Consider the following 18128-nt stretch of genomic DNA (forward strand, 5'->3'; position numbering starts at 1 on the left):
GACCCTACCCACGTCTTCATCAGATAAACTCCTGGTAGACCTAGTGGACAGGTAGGTGACCCTGATGTAGCTAAAAGTGGAGAAGGTTGCCTGGAAGAAACCTTCTCAATGGATGGAGATCTGCTCCTGTGTCCATGAGTAGTGGAAGTCATCAGCGCCAATGTAATTTGCAGCTCTGAAGGAGTGTTGGAGCTGGGAGGAAATGTCTGCTCCAATATAACCTTCGGGTACATGAATTTCAGAGCCTTCTGCTTCGGCTCTGATGAGGATCTCTGCTCCGATAAAGATCTTTTGGTTGGCTTTTCAGAAGGATCACAGGATATAGTCTCAGAGAAAGGCGTTTTCAAAAGGCCTTTCAAAATCAGTTTATTTTTGTGTTCTATTAACGCCCGCTGATTAAAGTCATGGCAAATGGAACAAGACTCCTGCAAATGAAGAGGCTCCAAACAATACACACACAAAGTGTGTGAATCACTAAGAGGCATCTTCTTACTGCATTTTCCATACTTCTTAAAGCCTAAGGCTTACTTTCCTGTTTTTGGGACATAATTCTAACAGAGAAAGAAAAATAGTCAAAAAATAGCAGAATCACTCACACTCTCAGAAGGGGTAATTCCTCTAACTTAAACGGACTTGAACCACACACACACACACACACACACACACACACACACACACACACACACACACACACACACACACACACACACAGGAAACAAATTTTATAAGCAAAGAAGAAACAGAAATATGCTACAAGAAGAAAGTTTTATACTTTATTTTTACATATTTTTATCTATGTATATTAAAGGTTTAAGAGGTATTTAGCAGGGAAGGTAAGGAACTTCCTCTAACTAAAACATATGTTCCTAAGTGCCCTCTAACTTAAACAGAAAAGTAAAGGGGGGAAGCTGGATAAAGAAGTTAGGTTAATATGATATTTTAAAGAATTTAAACTAGAAAAGTTAAACGATGCTAAAAAATATAGAAGTGAAAAGTTGTACTTAGCCCAGAGCTATAGCTGACGAAATCTCTTCCCTGCATGGCAAATGTAATCTGAGGTAACTAAGGGAATGCGTTATGGGGAAAAAATGAGGCCCAGGAGCTTTGCTGAAGACCTCAAGCTGGAGTATTCGCAGAGACAGATCTGACACATTGGATCTGACCCACACATGAGAATAAAGGTAAGATTGACAACATCACAACTAAAGTACAATGAGCTGTCTTCTTAAAGGGTACAGAGCTAGACTCACTCGATTTAAAACACGCATTGACTGCATAACCAGCATCTTAAATTTTCTGTACAGAGCAAAAGCTAGAATTGCCTAATGCTGGAAAAAGTCATAGTTATTTTGTCTTTCTTGTGATCAGAAAGAATAGAAATCTGTGTCTCCAAGTTCATTTACCCACTACGAACCCTTCTGTGGAAGCAACTGCTGAGTCTCTGAAAGATTAAGCAAGCAGATAAGCAGAACCTACCTGCAGAAAAAGGGCATGTTTTGAAAAATAAAGATAAACTTAAGGTATAGACATTCTTCAGAAGAAAGAAGATCTTTGGGTCTAATGTTGCAGCTCTTCATTGCCATGAAAAATGCTGCCCAGATGGCCTGGTGAACAGCTCGGTGGGTTGCTATGATATAGCAAATGTAGGACAGGTAAATTTAGGCTTTTTAGAAACAAACTCACTAAACTGCTGCTCTGACTGCACAGTCTAAAATTCAGATATGAAGCCTTAACTGTTGCCCTTGAGGCATTTTGTCCAGTGAGCTTGCCCATTAGCAAATGGATAAAAAAACTAAGTGAACAAGTTGGATTCAGAAAAACACAACTGATGGCTTTTTCTATGCTTTACTGGTAACTACAACTGCCAGCAATGTATTCTGTATTTTAACTACACATATAAACGCTGTCTATTAAAAGTAAATCTACAATGCAGTACAAGGAAGAGCATAAGCAGCTGTGATCATATGTATTATGTTTATGCTGGGATAGATACAGATACAGGCTGCATAACTGACAGCTCCAGTACCTTATGTGGTTGCAGCATATACACCTCCTCTCTAGTGAAAAGACTTCTTGTCCAGTAGCACATCACCTCTATATTTAAGTATATGTTGTTTAACACAGATAGCCTGTAAGATGGAGGATCAGTTCAAAAAGTGCTTGGTAAGGAAGCTAAAGCCTTCTGCAGTCAGGCAGTTCAGTTTTAGCCCATGAGGGACTCATGAACATTAATCAAGTGCCCTTTATGTTTCTATCATTAAGTCTTTTGTCATAAGATGTTAAGGATGAAAAAACTTTGGGAAATAAACACATGGAGTGCCTAATAATACTGTTTTGTCTCATCTGAAAACTCGCCATATCAGATGCCTTTCCAGTGGTCAGAACAGAAATCTGAAGATAGTCTCTTCACAGAATAAAGACATTTCTTTTTGACTGTAGGAACTAGAAGAGTCTGAAAAAATGCAGATATCTAGGATGCTTACATGAACCTCCTTCAGTAAAAGATCCCTATAACTGCAGACATCTTCTGATGACATATGGAATTCTTCCTCAGTTGCTGGCCTTGGACAGTTATATGTTATGCTGTGATGAGTGGTTCTTACTTGCAATGAAGGCGATGAGTAATACATAGCCACTGTCACAGAGAGGGAACCCTGTGAAACTTACTTACTAGCTTTATGTGACCTTCAAAATATGTGTAAGGGTTGAAGTCTGTTCGAAAGTACTCTACAGGGTTAACCACTGTTCTCAAACTGCTCAGAAACAATTTCATCAACATTGCAAATGAATGACATGCTAAGGCAAGACTGACAGCATTTTGCTGTCATCAATGACTTTAGCTTTAAAGGTGGCCTTAACCACAGAGGATGTGTACATGAATGTCAGTTAATTGAATAGGGTCACAACAGCTTTCCCTAAGATATGAACAGGTTGGACTACTGAAAAAAACTTCAGCCAAATATGCCCATTTTTGCAAAAATAATTTTTAGTTTTATTACTTATTAACTGTTTCTAGTGGCTTCTGCAGAATATGCTAACAATATTGATCATAAGGAATCTCACCATACCATTAAGGCTATGTTAACCAGTTGAATGTTGTATCTTAAATTAGTTTTTTGAGCCAACCTGGGTACAGCAACACTATCAGAACAAAAATTTATTGAAATCTATTGTAACAAGTTAAACTTGATTAACTAGTTGAACTTAGTTCTGGTACAAGATGAATGATTTAAATAATTATAACTTAGAGGACTTAGTTAAAAACTATTTAAGTGAATTCAAGCTTTGTGGTGCATATTCTAAGATTAAGTAATTGGTCGACTGTGAGCAGTGTTTTAATTTTGCTAAAACAAAGAGATAGATTAAAATTATTGAGGGGAAACCAATGGACATTAGTGAATATGTTAAAAATAACACTTTTCTCACTACAATCTCAAATTTTATGGAAGTTTGTAAAGAAGACAGAAAGGAGTTGTGTATATTACTTAATAATGATGGCCTGCTAGGTAACATTATTAAAAATGTGACTTCAGGAAGAATAGCTAAAAAAAATTCATTAAGAACTTGTGAAAGTTCTGTTAAGGTTCTTAAAATTTGTACGAAAAGAAAGAAAAGAATTAGCTCAACTGGCGAAGTAAAGTGGTGTAAAAAGTCAAATGTCAGTGTTACTCCAGTATCGAAGAAAGTAGTGTTTCCACTTCAGAATTCACAGATTTAGTTAGCAAATTTATTCCCCAAAGTCCTGTGAGAGATGACTATCTACCAGCTGAGGTATCATCAAAAATGATAATGAATGCTTCCTCTTGTATCAAGAAGTGATAGCAATAACATACCTTCTACTTTGTACCCAGAAGATGGGTGAAGGTTTAGCATAATGATTAAGATCTTTACCTCACAAAATAAACACATAAATAAAACTCTATCTCACACATACGAACAACCGGTTTTGATTCTGACAACTGGTTACTGGCTAAGCTTGTAATTAATAACTATATAAACTTAACTATTAGAGCCACAATAGCTCTAAGGTTACACCTGTGTTTGACTGCACTGATTTTTGGATTTACTACATGAAAGGTTTGGGTATTTCCATTACTTTCTGATTCGATCGTATTACATTACAGTTTGTTGGATTTTAAATCTTGCCTAGCTATTAGATGAACACTGACTGCACAATGGAAGGCTACAAAAATGAAATCTGACAAATAAATACAATAGAATTATTTAACCCAAAGTTGTAACAGCTGAGCTCTAACTCCAGGGAACATGCAAAAACAAACATTAGCAATAAACAAGTAGTAGGTATAAATATGAACTTCAGTTTCTTTCTTAAGGCATCTCTTTGCACAGCAAAAAAATGCTAAGAGAGGGGCAAGAATATAACCACTGATTATTTCACTTAATGACAAACTGACACAAAATGTCATCATTTATGCAGTATTCGGATCGTAGTCTGAGTCGACTAATTTTCATATTTATTACCTGCTGGATTGGAGAAATCTAGAATGCTCGTTGTAGGCTGCAGCAAATCTGGGCTACTAGATGAGAGAGTTCCAGGAATGGGCATTATGGCCACACTGTGTCTGCACTGTCTTGTTCCAACAACGCTGTCATCCTGGGACTGGCCAACACCTCCATCACTGTAAAACAGTACAATTTATACTATGTAATTTAAATTTCATATCTACGTATAAAAATAAATATGTTCAGCTATTTAATTTAGAAAAGTGGCATTTGCAAAAATAGTCATTAATACATCAGTCTGCAATTCAGTGAAGCAATGAAGTAACCAAAACTAGACAATATTGCTACAGAATGTAATGTATTCTAAAGTTCTGAAAAATTAAGGTAAGAATACAACTCTGTCAATGTAAGCCTGGCGTACCAATGGAGATCTATGGAAAATACAAGCCAGCAGACTGTTCACCTCATAAACAATGAACATGATGTCACATTTTGACCTGCCAGATACGAACTTAACTGTGGCAATAACAAAAATAAGAAACACAGCAGAAAAAGTTAGTTTCATTTAAAACTATCAGCTTGAAAGCAATCCTCACTGTTGTGACTTTGTTCTGTATGCTAATCCCACAGACACTCAACAGTTGGACTGGTTAGAGAATGTGAAATATAAACAAAATAATTATTTTGAATGGGTTAGGTGCTACAGACCAAGAAGGGACACAAACAGCTACACAAACAGAGAAGAACGATGAGAACCAATGGGCAGGCATGCTGAAAGGAACACAAGATGAACCTTTAGTGAGTAATAAGTAAGGCCAGAGGAAAGCAACTCACACAAATATTTAAGCACCAGTGATACAAAATTACTTATGGGCCCCTGGTTATTGGTTAGGCACCAACTGGAAAATCGCTTCCACTTACCAACATAGGATTTTCTAGTAGCAGGCTATCTTTCCTCCTTTAGTACCTGCTGCACATCCTCATGAAATAAGTGCCTAAAGGTTATTTAAATTGAATCATTCAGGCAGTCAGTTGAAGTTAATTGACACTGGGATCCAGTCTGTGAGGAAGCTTGTGGTAACTGCCACTGGCCAATTCCATAAGAAGTGAGGACCAGTGCTGCCTGGGCCAATGGAAAGGGTAGTGACTCATAAATGAACATTCCCTTCCAAGGGAAAGAAAATGCATTCATCTACCAGGCTTGCCTGCTTATTGGTTCTGTTAATGTTTTAAATAAATTGGCTTTGCGTTTTGAGTCTTTTTTTTTTCATTCAATTTACTTTTTGTACTACCTGGCTTGCATTTACCTGCTTGAGTTTCTATTTTTTTGCAAGGAGCCCTGGAACAAAACTTGTTTAGTTGGCTGTTTTGACAAGAGCAAAAACAGATCTATTTGAGGTGCTTCTCACAACTGGATCAATTCCTGGAAGACCCTCGGTTTAATTTCCATTCATGAGAGTCTGTTATGGCTTTCCTCAGCATGGCTGCCACTATGTTTTTCTCTGATGGAAAGTGAGACACTTGTCGAGTTAAGGAATGCTGAAGACTTACCTCGCATGCTATCACTTCCAGTTTGCATAGGAGGTATGACCTTGTGCCTCCCCTAACTGTCAATATACCACGTGACTGTGGTATTGTCAGTAATCACTAGAAGAGGTCCTGGGAACCAAAGATGATAGAGAGACTACAAGGCATGGATCAGAGACAGCATCTTTTTCAAGTTGATATACTGTGGTCTGTCTGAAGGATTCCACCAGGCTTTGTACTTTAATCCCTCTGGAAACTGTTCCAAAAGCAAAACCTAACATGTCTGAGAAGAGGAGGGACCTGAGTTCAACTGAATTTGTAGTCTACACTAATGTAGTTCTTTTTAAACAGCCCAGAACTGGAATTTGATACTCCATAGAACGAAACTGCTGGGTCCAATTGTTTTGAGAAACCAAAAAATTTTTCTCATTTGCAATTTGGCAAGAGGTAACTTGTGAATTATAGAAGGTATGAACCCTAGCATTCTGAGAAATTGTCCAGGCAGTGCTTGAGCTGAGCTGACTAAAATATAATTTTGGATACAAAACCATTCAGAGCTTTCCTGCCAAAGAAAGAGGGAGGCTCAGCCTTGAAAGGGCAACGCTAGTAACAGCAAAACTAAATAAATAAATAAATGTCCACACCCAGGCATAAAAAGCCCACCAAAAAACAAGGGGATGGAGGGAGGGAGCGAATACTGCAGCCGTGATCATTCGAAAATCTACTGTTATACTAAGTTTACTTACACAACCTTACTATGTTCATAGTTTTGATCACTAGTGCAGTAGAATATATGAGCAGATTAATCTAGCTAACTAAATTTGGGAGGTGGAAGAAAAAGACTTCAGGAGTCACTGGAGAATGATCCTAGCAAAGCCTGATCTGGACCTAGAGAAGGGAACAAGTATGTGTAAAAGTATGTATAGAGAACCAAGTAGCAGCTTCTAGAATACTTCTAGAATACAACCCTTTTCAATAAACAACAGATTAAGCCAAGGCCCTGGTAAAGTGGGTCTTGACCCTGCCCGGAACAGTTTTGTTATGATGAATATAGCAAAAGGTAACACCACTAAACAACTATTTGGAAATAGTCTATATTGACACAAGTTGTCCTTTCTTTTTACCGTCACAAAAAATTAACAATTTATCCTAAGATCTGAAAGATTTAATTCTGTCAGTTGTCTTTGGATATTCAAGGTACGGAGCATCTTCCTCATCTTTACATTCAGGAAAGAAAACAGGGAGATGGAAAGTTTGGCTTAAAGTAAACTCAGACACACACAAAAAAATAAAATTTGATACCCCTTTAGGCATAAAAGGAAGGATTAGTTCTCAAAGAATCCTTGTCCCTGTGGAAAATGAGATAAGATTCACTCACTAAAAGAGCTTGCAACTCAGAAACCTTTCTTGAAGAGGTCACAGAAATCAGTAAAAAAACTCTTTCCATGTTAAAAACTTCAAGTCGGACACATTAGCTGGTTCAAATGGAGCAAGTGTTAGCTTCCTTCACACAAAACTAAGATCTGGAGGAGGGGTAAATAAACCAAGAAGGCAGAAAGACAAACTAAAACCAGGTAAGTGTTGCACAGAACACAGGTGCAACCAAAAGATGCTCTGAAGTTCGTAATAGAAGCACTTTCGTCTTCTAACACTAGAAAACTTCATCAGATAAAAACATTGGAAAAACAGACCTTTTTATAATCCATTTCCAATTAGTCACATGATTGCCTAGCCTCTGTTCAGAACCAAAAATATTTAGAGACAATGCTGTAGCTATAAAATAGACGGCACTGTGGCATATAGTGTGTTATACTAGAACCAATATAATGAATAATAAATACAAAAACAAAACTTTTTTTTGTAAAAATATATGTTACATGTAAATATAAAGTGCTTGTTCATATTTAAAATAAGAATATTGTTTTACATTATTTTATATAAAATATATTTATTAAATTTGTTTCACAAAAAGATTATGCTGAATTTTGAAAAATTAGCACTTTATAAATGCACCTGTTCTGTGCCACACTCATCTGATATGAAGGAGGGGTCACCGGTTTTCTTGGAGGCCTCTTATGCAAAACCCCTTTCAAAAACATTTTGACAAGAGGCTGCATTGAAAAAGGAGGATCCATGAGCAGATATGCTGAAATGGCCAATAAATGAACCTTGATAGAAGAATAAGAAAAAACATAGAATTGTAACTCACATAAATATTGTAAGACCAGAGAACAACTAGCGCTGAATGGTTGCTGGTTATGTTACTGGAATCAAATAGAAAACCTTTTCCATTTGCTAATATATGATTTTATAGTAGAAGGGTTTCTTGCCTCTACTATCCTCAGTAAACAGATACCTAAAAGGAATTAAGCCCCTATCATCCAGCTAGTCAACTGAAGTTGACTGATGCTGGGGTGTATCAAACACCCCTGTTTTTGTGAGAGTAGATCCAGTTTGTGAGAAATCTTGTAGTAATTCCCCTGGCCATTTCCAAAAGAAAGCAGAACCACAGTTGCCTGGGCAGGAAGGGGGTTCCCACAATGATCTTGAGTGATTGCTTCTGAATCTTCAGAAATACCCCAGATATTAGTGGAAAGGGTGAAAAAGCATGCAGGATTATTCCTGTCCAAGGAAGAGAAAAGGCAACTGTCTTCCAGGCCTTTATGCATGGAGTCCTAGAATAGAATCTTGCAAGCTGATTGTTCAGAGAGAAGGCAAAGAGGTCTACTTGAGGAACTCTCCACAGACAGATCAAATGTTGGAAAACCCCTAATCTAGTGTCCACTCATGAGGGTCTGCTTTGGTGCTGCTCAGTCTACCACACAATTCTGCTCTGACAGAATGTACAATGGCTGTAGAGTGAAATTGTGTTCTGAAGCTACATCCCACACTAACACAGCTAGTCTGCAAAGAAGGTATGCCCAAGACCACCTTACTTATTGTTATACTACATGACTGTGGTATTGTTTCTAACTTGAAGAAGTCCTGGGGAACAAAGACAGTTCAGAGTTGAATGTCTTGATTAGGGCAAGCATCTCCTTGATATTTATGTGCGTGCATCTGTCCTTGGTGTCCCACATCCCTTGGGAGTTTTATCCCTTCTGAAACTTTTCCCCAAGCAAAGTCCGAGGCATCAGTGGTGAGTGACTGTTTGGAGCTGGGAGGGAGAATGGGAGACCTGAATTTAAGGATATCTGTTGTTCTCCACCAAATGAGTTCTCTTCTGACAAACTCAAGTACTGAGATTTGAAAAGATAAAGGGTGTTGGTGCTCAGACCAAAGAGATTTCAAATACCACTGTATCTTCATAATGTCCAGTCTTTCCAGGGTTATGATGGCAATCAGTCATGCCATGAGACCTAAAATCCTGAAATATTCCCTCCTCAGACTGTAGTCTGAGTGGAAAACCTTAGAAATAGATACAGATATAAACCTATTTTTTCCTGTAGAATAAAAACTCTTTGAACCAAAGTATCTAGCTGACATCCCAGAAATACAATCCTGTGTGAAGGAGTCAGTAAAGACTTCTGAATGTTCTATTAGAATCCCAGCCTAAGTAAGAGCTCTCTCACCTATCACAGAGATTCCTAATATTTTGAAAAAGACTCTGCAAAGATAAGCAAGTCATCTAAACATGGAAAAATGTGGATACCTTGTAGCCTGCAATGAGCTATAACTGGATATATCTTGGTGATGTAGATAGTCCAAATGATAAAACAAAGAACTGATAATGTGATCTAGACACAAAACCTTAAGAAATGTCTTAAATCTGGATGAATAAGGATGTGATGATAATCATCTTTTAAGTCTAGTGTTGCCAGGAAACCTGAAAGAGGAAGAAGTAGTAAAAGGTTGTGAAGTGACATCATTTTGAATTTAGGCACTATCACAAAAAGGTTTAGTAAACAAAGTTCCAGAACTGGTCACCAAGAATTTTCTTTCATTCTTTCTTTTTCTGGCACTAGGAACCTCCCTGAATAAATATCTTCCCCATCTAGGAAGGAAGAAAGTACAGTTGTTTACACTTACCATAAATGTATATGTTTGAGTGTATTCACTGTTGCAGTCATCACACTTGGGTTATCTGCCTGCAGGTAGCCCTCAGTCGGCCAGAATACCAGAGACTGAGTATTTCTGCATCGGATGCTGTTGCTTCTTCCATGACGTCAGGTCGTCAGGGGTATAAAAACAGGCAGCCGATGCCATTACATCAGTTTTTCTTGCCCCCAATGCCAGGAGCCCCCAAATAGGGAGCTACGAAATGGTGTGGAAAACATCACCAGTAAAAAGTAAATACCCATACCAGTAGGAATAGCCATAGAGAGGAGAGACAAGAGATAGAGAAAACCAGGGGGCTGGAGGGAGGAAAACCTGGACTGCAACAGTGAATACACTCGAACATCTACATTTATGGTAAGTGTACACAACTGTACTATGTTCTTTGTGTTTCACTGTTGCAGTCATCACACTTGGGTTGATTCCCAAAGCTGAGGAAGGGTGAAGGCAGTCAAGAAGAGTTAGGGTTGGCTAGTTGGCCTTGCAAGACTGCTGTAGCAAATCCTGCCTTGGATTTGGAAAAAGATAGGTAGGTGGCAATGCTTGGTGAAGGTGTGTACACAACTCCAGGTAGCAGCTTCCAGTATGTCCTTGGTAGGTACTCTCCTGAGAAATGCTGTAGAGGTAGATGTAGCCCTAGTGGAATGTGTTTTGACCCCCTGAGGGGTTGGTTTTCCATGGTGCTTGTAGAAGAAATGGATGCAGTGTGCTATCCATTTGATCCATTTGGAAATAGTTTGTTTTAAAATGTCCTTGCCCTCTGCCCCTGTTGCAAAGCTGACTAGCAGCTGGTCAGATTTTCTGAAAGGCTTAGTCCTATCAAGGCAGAACCTGAGCTATCTGTGCACGTCCAAAGAGTGTAGGATCCTCCCCCTTTATTCTGAGGATTAGGGAAGAAGGTAGGCAAATGGATGGATTGGTTGAAAGCCACACTGGACACCACTTTAGGCATAAAGGAAGGGTTAGTCCTGAGGGAAACCCTGTCAGCATGCGAAATAATGAAGGATTCCACAGCCATCAGTGCTTATAACTCAGACACTTGTCTAGCTGAAGTGATGGCTAGAATGCTGTTTTCCAAGAGAGGAATTTTAACTCTGCTGAAGCAGCAGGTTCAAAAAGGGGAAGCGTGAGCTTTTCCAGTACAAAGTTAAGGTCCCAAGCAGGAGTTGGTGCTTTCTTTGGTAGCCTTAAGTTGTTTATCCCTCTCAGGAACTGTTTGATGAGGGGATGAGAGAAAAGGGGAGGCTCAGTATTGTAATGAGCCGAGATGGCAGTGGCATGGATCTTAATGGAAGAGAAGGACAGGCCTCTGTGGAGTAGATTTGCTAGGTAATCCAGGATTAGAGGTAAGGAGGGCAGTGCTGTGTCCTTTTCCTTTGACTGAATCCAAGAACAATACCTTTTCCACTTTTCAGCATAGGATTTCCTAGAACTGGGCCTTCTGGCTTCAAGGATGACATCCAGCACCTGTTTGCTTAGGGTTCCTGGTGTAGTATCTAAGGAATAAGCCAGGCTGCAAGATTTAGGGTTTGCAATTGTGGATGATAAATCTGTCCCTCCTGCTGGGAAAGCAGGGTTGGGGTCTGGTGTAGGTGCCAGGGTGGCACCGTTGTCAGGCTGCGCAGGAGTGGGTACCAGTGCTGGCGTGGCCAGTCCGGGGCAATCAGAATTGTCCTTGGCCTTTCTTGTCTTATCTTGAGTACAACTCTTGAGAGAAGGGGCAGAGGGGGAAAGGCATAGATTGAAAGGTTTTCCCATTGAAATGATAGTGCATCCACCTTCCAGGCCCTGTTGTGAGGGTTCCTGGTGCAGAATTTGCTTAACTGGTTGTTGTTGGGCAAGGCAAAGAGATCCACCTCTGGGGTCCCCCATTTCTGGATCAGACGGATGAAGGTGCAGGCTTCCAATTTCCACTCCTGTGAGTCTAGGAGATTTCTGCTTAAGTCGTCTGCCAGTGAGTTTTGCTTGCCTGGCAGGAATTGAACTTGTAGATGGATTGGGTTGTCCACGGCCATGTTCCACAAGAACCATGGCTAACATGAAGAATGGGTAAGAATGGGTTCCCCCCACTTGTTTATGTACCACATAACTGTGGTGTTGTCTGTTTTTATCAGCAGTTGTCCTGGAAAGAGTAGGTGTTTGAAATCTGTCAGGGCATTCTGTACAGCTAGCATCTCTTTTTGGTTGATGTGCAGGAGAATTTGACTTGAGCACCAGTGGCCCTGAATACATTTGACAGCCATGTAGGCCCCCCATGCATAGTCTGATGCATCTGTGGTCAGGGTTTGGGCGGCGTGGGGTAGAGTAAAAGGCAGTCCTTTGTTGTGGTTACATGCTTCTGCCCACCAAAGGAACTCTGTCCTTAGACAAGGTATGATAGGAATGACTGTTTCCAGGTCCTGAGAATGTTGGCACCAAAGGCTTTTTAAGTTCCATTGAATTTTCCTCATATGCAGTCTTGCATATGGAATTAGCAGAATACATGAGGCCATGAACCCTAGGGCTTGCAGTATTTTTCTTGCAGATAGCTGGGTTTTGGTGGCCATTTGTTTGAAGTAATCTGTCAGATAGGCCTGATTTTCTGAAGTGAGGAATGCCATCTGGGAAGTTGTGTCCAAGCTTGCTCCCAGGAATACAATCCTTTGACTGGGTATCAGTTGTGATTTCTTTTCATTGATGGTGTACCCCAATGAAGAGAGAAGGCTTTTTACAAATGCCATGTGCTGAAGCAGCAATTCCTGATTGTCCGCCTGAATCAGGCAGTCGTCCAAGTAGGAGTAAATTTGGATTTTTCTCTGCCTGCAGTATGCAATGGCTGGAGCCAGGCATTTTGTGAATACCCTGGGAGCAGTAGATAAGCCAAAGGGAAGTGCAGAGAACTGATAACGCATAGACCCTGCTCTGAAATGTAGATACTTTCTGCATGACTCCGTTATTGGGATGTGCAGACAGGCTTCCTTTAAGTCTAGGGTGACTAACCAGGCATCCTTGGCTAACACTGGGAAAAGCTGTTGCAGGGTAAGCATCTTGAATTTTGGTACCACCAGGAAGGTGTCAAGAGTGGAAAGATCCAGGATTGGGTGCCAAGAGCCTTCTCTCCTGGGTACCAGGAAAAGTCTGGAATATGATATTGAGCAGGGAAAGTACTTGGTTTTGAGCCTCTGCTCACTGGTTTGGAGGAAGGTCTGGAAAACCACTTGGGGTTGACAGTGAATGGAAATAAAATTTGTACCCCTGGGATACAATGTTGAGGACCCATCGGTCCTGAGTAATGGACATCCATTTTTTTGCATGAAAGGCAAGTTTTCTTCCTAGGGGCACAAGCAATTGGGCAGGGCTGGGAAGTAGAGTTGAGAAGTCATTGTGAGTTTTTTCTATAAGGAGGTGGCTTACCACTCCCTGCTTTAGGGGTGGGGGCACTCCATTGCTTAGATCTCTGCACACCCTGAGACTGTAGTCTGGGTGGTCTGTTTCCCCTGGGTCTTGTTTGGGAAGGCTTAGAGGGGGCTGGAAAAGACCAGTGTTTTGAAAGGCAATGCCTACTGAATCTAGGTGGTTGCACCTGTAGGAATTCTTTAACAGTTTGCATAGATTTAGCCTTTTCTTCCATCTTTTTAAGAACTTCTTCTGCTTTGGTGCCAAACAAACAGTCCTTATTCAAATGAGTGTCTAGTAATTTAGATTTGACATGATCTGGCAAGGTCTGCTCCTTCAGCCAAGCATGTCTTCTTATAACAGAGCCAGTAACTGCTGCCCTGCAAGATGCTTCTAGGGCATCAAAGCCACACTGCAAAGTATGCTTACTAACTTGGTTTGCAGAGTGCAAAAGCTCCTGCAATTCTTTATTTTCTGCACAATCTGGAAAGGTTACCACTTTTTGTTTAATAAGTTCCATAATATGATGCTAGCATTTCAAAATGTGAAACTGGCAATTCAGCGCCCTGATAGCAAGAGTTGCAGAGGTATATACCTTCTTATTCCATCTGTCCAAATTTCTGGAATCCCTGTCCAAAGGGGTAGGATTTTTGGCTGCAGTAGCCCTAATACCTTTAGGTCCCTGGGAAATGACCTCGGGATCAGCAGTAGGATTCTTGAAAAGAAACTTGTGAGAATCAGGTACTCTATTACCTGTCTGGTTTCCTAGGGGCTGGAGTTAAAGTGTCTAGAGTAAAACTGGATACCATGAAAACATCATCCACAACGCCCAGAACAGGGGGTATAGCTAAAGGCCTGTGCTGAGGCAACTCTAAAAATTTTCTGAGTCTCTTTTTGGACTGAGGATAGTCTTGGCATTCCCAATGGAAATGCTCCCTTAAGGTATGCAAGGTTTCACCAAAAGAAAAATCCTCTGGAGTGGAGGCAGAGAGAATCCATTTCTCTGCATCTGAATGGAGGATAAGGGCATGTCTTCATAATCAGAAAGAACAGAGTCATCGGACTCCTGATCTCTAGAACCTGTAGGGGACTGGGTTCTTGGTCTCTTAGCATGGGAAGGCTGGCTTCTCCTAATCAGTGTAATAAGGTCTTCAGCCATTCAAAGCATTTGTTTTTGAGGCAGAGGTGCCTGAGCATGTGTATTGGTCATTGGTTTTCTAGGCATAGTGCATACTCTGCGCCTAAGAAACTCGGTAGTTTTAGTTAAAATTGAAGTCGTCGGTTTGATTCGAATATCAGTATGATGAAAAACTTCCTCAGAAGCCGGTGCCTGCACAGCGGCTCCGGACTCATCTAAGGTAGAGACATCTGCTGGTTCCACAGACGAAGAAGCATCTCGCGGCATAACAGACAACGAATGGGTCTCAGTAGAGGCCTGTGATTCCACAGAAGCGGGCATCAGGGGCTGCAAAGGCACTTCACTGAGTACCGGCTGACCGGCGAATAGCTTAATGGAAGCACCGTCGGCAGTTTTGGACCTATGCGGACGGTCTCTGTCTTTATCTTTACATATTTTGGAATATCAGTAGTCGGATGGCTTACCGAAGCCATTTTGGAATACGGTGATTGAGAGCGAAAGAATTTAGCAACAAAGATAGCCCAACGACGAATGGTTCAGACATTAAACAAGGCACAAAAACGACAGCGAGGGACGTTGTGGCCTGGGCCTAAACAGGTGACGCAGTAAGAATGAAAATCTCTGTGAGGTATTTGGTTTCCACAGGCAAGACAATTAACTTTTTCTGACATCGGTTTAGAGCAAGAAAAAAGGATCCCCAACGGGTACTTAGCTTTAGAAGACTTCAGGATTATTCAACTCGAAAATGAAAAATTCAGGTAGTGGCCGACTGGGCACTTGCGAAATGCTTCGGGCACCACCTCGGCAAGAAAGACTGATGTAATTGTGTTGGCTGCCTGTTTTTGTACCCCGACGACCTGATGTCATGGAAGAAGTGACAGCATCAGATGTAGAAATACTAAGTCTCTGGTATTCTGGCCGAATGAGGGTTACGTGCAGGCAGATAACCCAAGTGTGATGACTCCAACAGTGAAACACGAAGAACATCTGGTTCTATCACTCCTTGGGAAAGCATGTGATGAAGAACCAGTGGAAATAAAAGAGCCTGAGCTGAAAGATGAGGAATGAACCCTAGAAAGGAGGAATTTCCTCCCACTGCCATCTGTAACCTTGATGAATGATTTTCACAACCCATTTGTTTGAAACTATCTGTTGCCAAACAGAAAAATGGAGATTCAATCTGTCTGGAAGAAAAAATGGGGCTAGGGTAGAAGGGGGTCACAAAGTGTCTTGAACAGTCATTCAGATTTGTTGGACTGTCCTTGGTTTTAGGAGGTTTGAGACTTCTTTTTGAAATCCCCTTGTCATTTCTTCTTAGACAGTTGTTTACCTGTATTTTGTTGAGATTGTTTATTCTGCTTTTTGCCAAAATTGGATGAGTTAGAAAATCCCATGTAAACTATGGAAAGGATGGCTGAAAAAAATTAAGAAATTCCCTGCATTAGCTGCCCATTTCGTAACACTTTTTGATCACATCAGCAGCAGAGGCACCAAACACTAAATCTCTATCCAAGGGAGAATTTAAAATCTCATTTTTTTACATCTAGTAAGTTCTGAGAATGCACTCATGCAAATCTCAAAACAGTTCCAGTGGCCAGAGCCCTGGAAGAAGTATCAGATTTACACATACACTTTAAACAATAAGTAGTGACTTGTGCAGTAGATGACATTAAGTTATTTATAGCAAATTTCTCCTCACAGGAAGAAACTACACACCAAACATTCCTCATACTTTCACAATTTGTCAGAACAAACTTTATCATATAAGCCTGACAAATCAAAATTCTGAAAATCAAAGTTGCAGTAGTATATACTAATTTCCCATACCTATGAATAATTTTCCCATCCTTACAAGAAAGAGTAGAATAGGAATTAACTAAATGCATAGGAGCAGTAGGATCAACTAAAGGAATAGTTGTTAGTTCAGGTTTGGGAATAGTGTACAAAAACTTAAATGAGTGAGGAATTTTACACTTCCTATCCTCCTTTTTCGGGCATCTGGCTGACTATCAGAAAAACTGCAGGCAGGAACAAACTATTTGTCTAAAGAAGACAGAACTGAAGGAATGGGTGTAGTTTCTAAAAAAATGCTTCCATGACAACTCATAGTATTTTCTGAAGGAATGAGAAACTACAGTGTTCTCCCACTGAAAACACTAGCATATTTTGGCAGTAGTTTCAGTGAAAGAGACCCCCCCCCCAAGAGGGACAATCCAAAACTGAGCTCTCGTTAGTCTGAATCAGAAATCAGAGAAAAAGCCCTGCATCTGCCCTTGCATCTTCCTGTTCAGATTCAGAATCTTGAATCTGTTTAAAAAAAGACAAATCCCTCTTTCTTTTACCACAAACTACTTTACAAGAAGGATCAATAGCCTGAAGTAATCCCTGAGCCTGACCCAGTTAACTAATCATATCCAAAGAAAACTGAGGAGGAGGAGGAGGAGCAGGTATATGTTTGGTTTTCTGTTTCTATCTGACAGGAAAAATGGAGCCAACTGTGTTACTAATGGCCCCTGCAACTTCCCCGGGGATGGGCACAGAATTTTGACACAACAGGCAAACCTTCACTGTTCCCTTTCCCAGGACCAACAATAGTTGCTCTCCCTTGCCCACTGAGGGGGACCCCAACAACTGCAGGGGCATGGCTAACTCTCAGTCCATAAAGGCTGTAGGTGCTACACCTGAGGGATCCATGGTAAAGGATCAGTGGTCTGAAACACAACAAATGGCCACATCAGAGTCACCAATCTATGGCTGAGGCAAATTGCTAGCCTGCTGTGCTAGCAAAGGCTGTTTGCTTATTTCTTTTTCCTTTTGTGACTGGAAGAAGAACCAGTTATGGGACAAATAGTCTATTCCATGTTCAAGCCAAAAATGGTGTCTCTTTCTCATCGAAGACAAGCAGCAATTGTTGGTAAATGCTACTAGTCCACAAAAGTTACTTTTTTGGCAGAAAAAAACAAGTTAAAAGCATTTTAAAACAGTATCCCAGCCCCACCAAACTAACAAAAACACAACTTCTCCAGAGAAAACATGTAAACAGTTACTTTATACCACTTAAATTGGTAGAAAAAGACAAATGGTCCGTTTAAAAGTACGAGACAGTCCATTAAAACACAACACCCCAAGCTTCACAATAACTTTCCTGAAGAGGACAGTAATAAAAACATCAACAAAATTAAGAAAATGGAAGCTTTTCCCCACCGGGAACTTACTAGTCCAGCGAAGGAAAGCACAAGATGACTGCCGATCCTCAAAAGCGTTAGAGGAGCACACTCTTTGGTGGCAGTTGAGCTTTAAAGGGCTTTGTGTCCAAACTTGCCTTTTATTTAGCTCAATTCAAGTTGCCTGATAGTTTTGGACACATGGAAGGTGTTCTGAAGGTTTGGAAGCTGGCCGGCTGTTAGTAGGCTATACCTCACATAGCTAAGGCTGCTGCAGCAGTGATCAATATGATGAACATACCATGTTAATTACTGCTGACATCTGCATAAAGACTCTGCAAAGATACATGTTGTCTAAACAAGGAAGAATGTGAATGCTATGCAGTCTACAACAGCCTATGACT

The 18128-nt window shown here is 40.5% G+C and overlaps 1 protein-coding gene across 1 annotated transcript in view; it reads right to left on the reverse strand.

The window, feature by feature from the left end:
* LOC122799847 (rap guanine nucleotide exchange factor 6-like) overlaps positions 1 to 18128 on the reverse strand; it is a 1724571-nt gene that overhangs the window by 150827 nt on the left and 1555616 nt on the right. The window contains exon 12 of the mRNA XM_044069180.1: positions 4483 to 4640. Within this exon, the coding sequence (XP_043925115.1) occupies positions 4483 to 4640 (158 nt within the window). The remainder of the gene's footprint in view (positions 1 to 4482; positions 4641 to 18128) is intronic.

The sequence above is a fragment of the Protopterus annectens genome, chromosome 4.part0, assembly GCF_019279795.1.
Source record: "Protopterus annectens isolate FY-2018-M chromosome 4.part0, PAN1.0, whole genome shotgun sequence".
Lineage (NCBI taxonomy): Eukaryota > Metazoa > Chordata > Ceratodontiformes > Protopteridae > Protopterus > Protopterus annectens.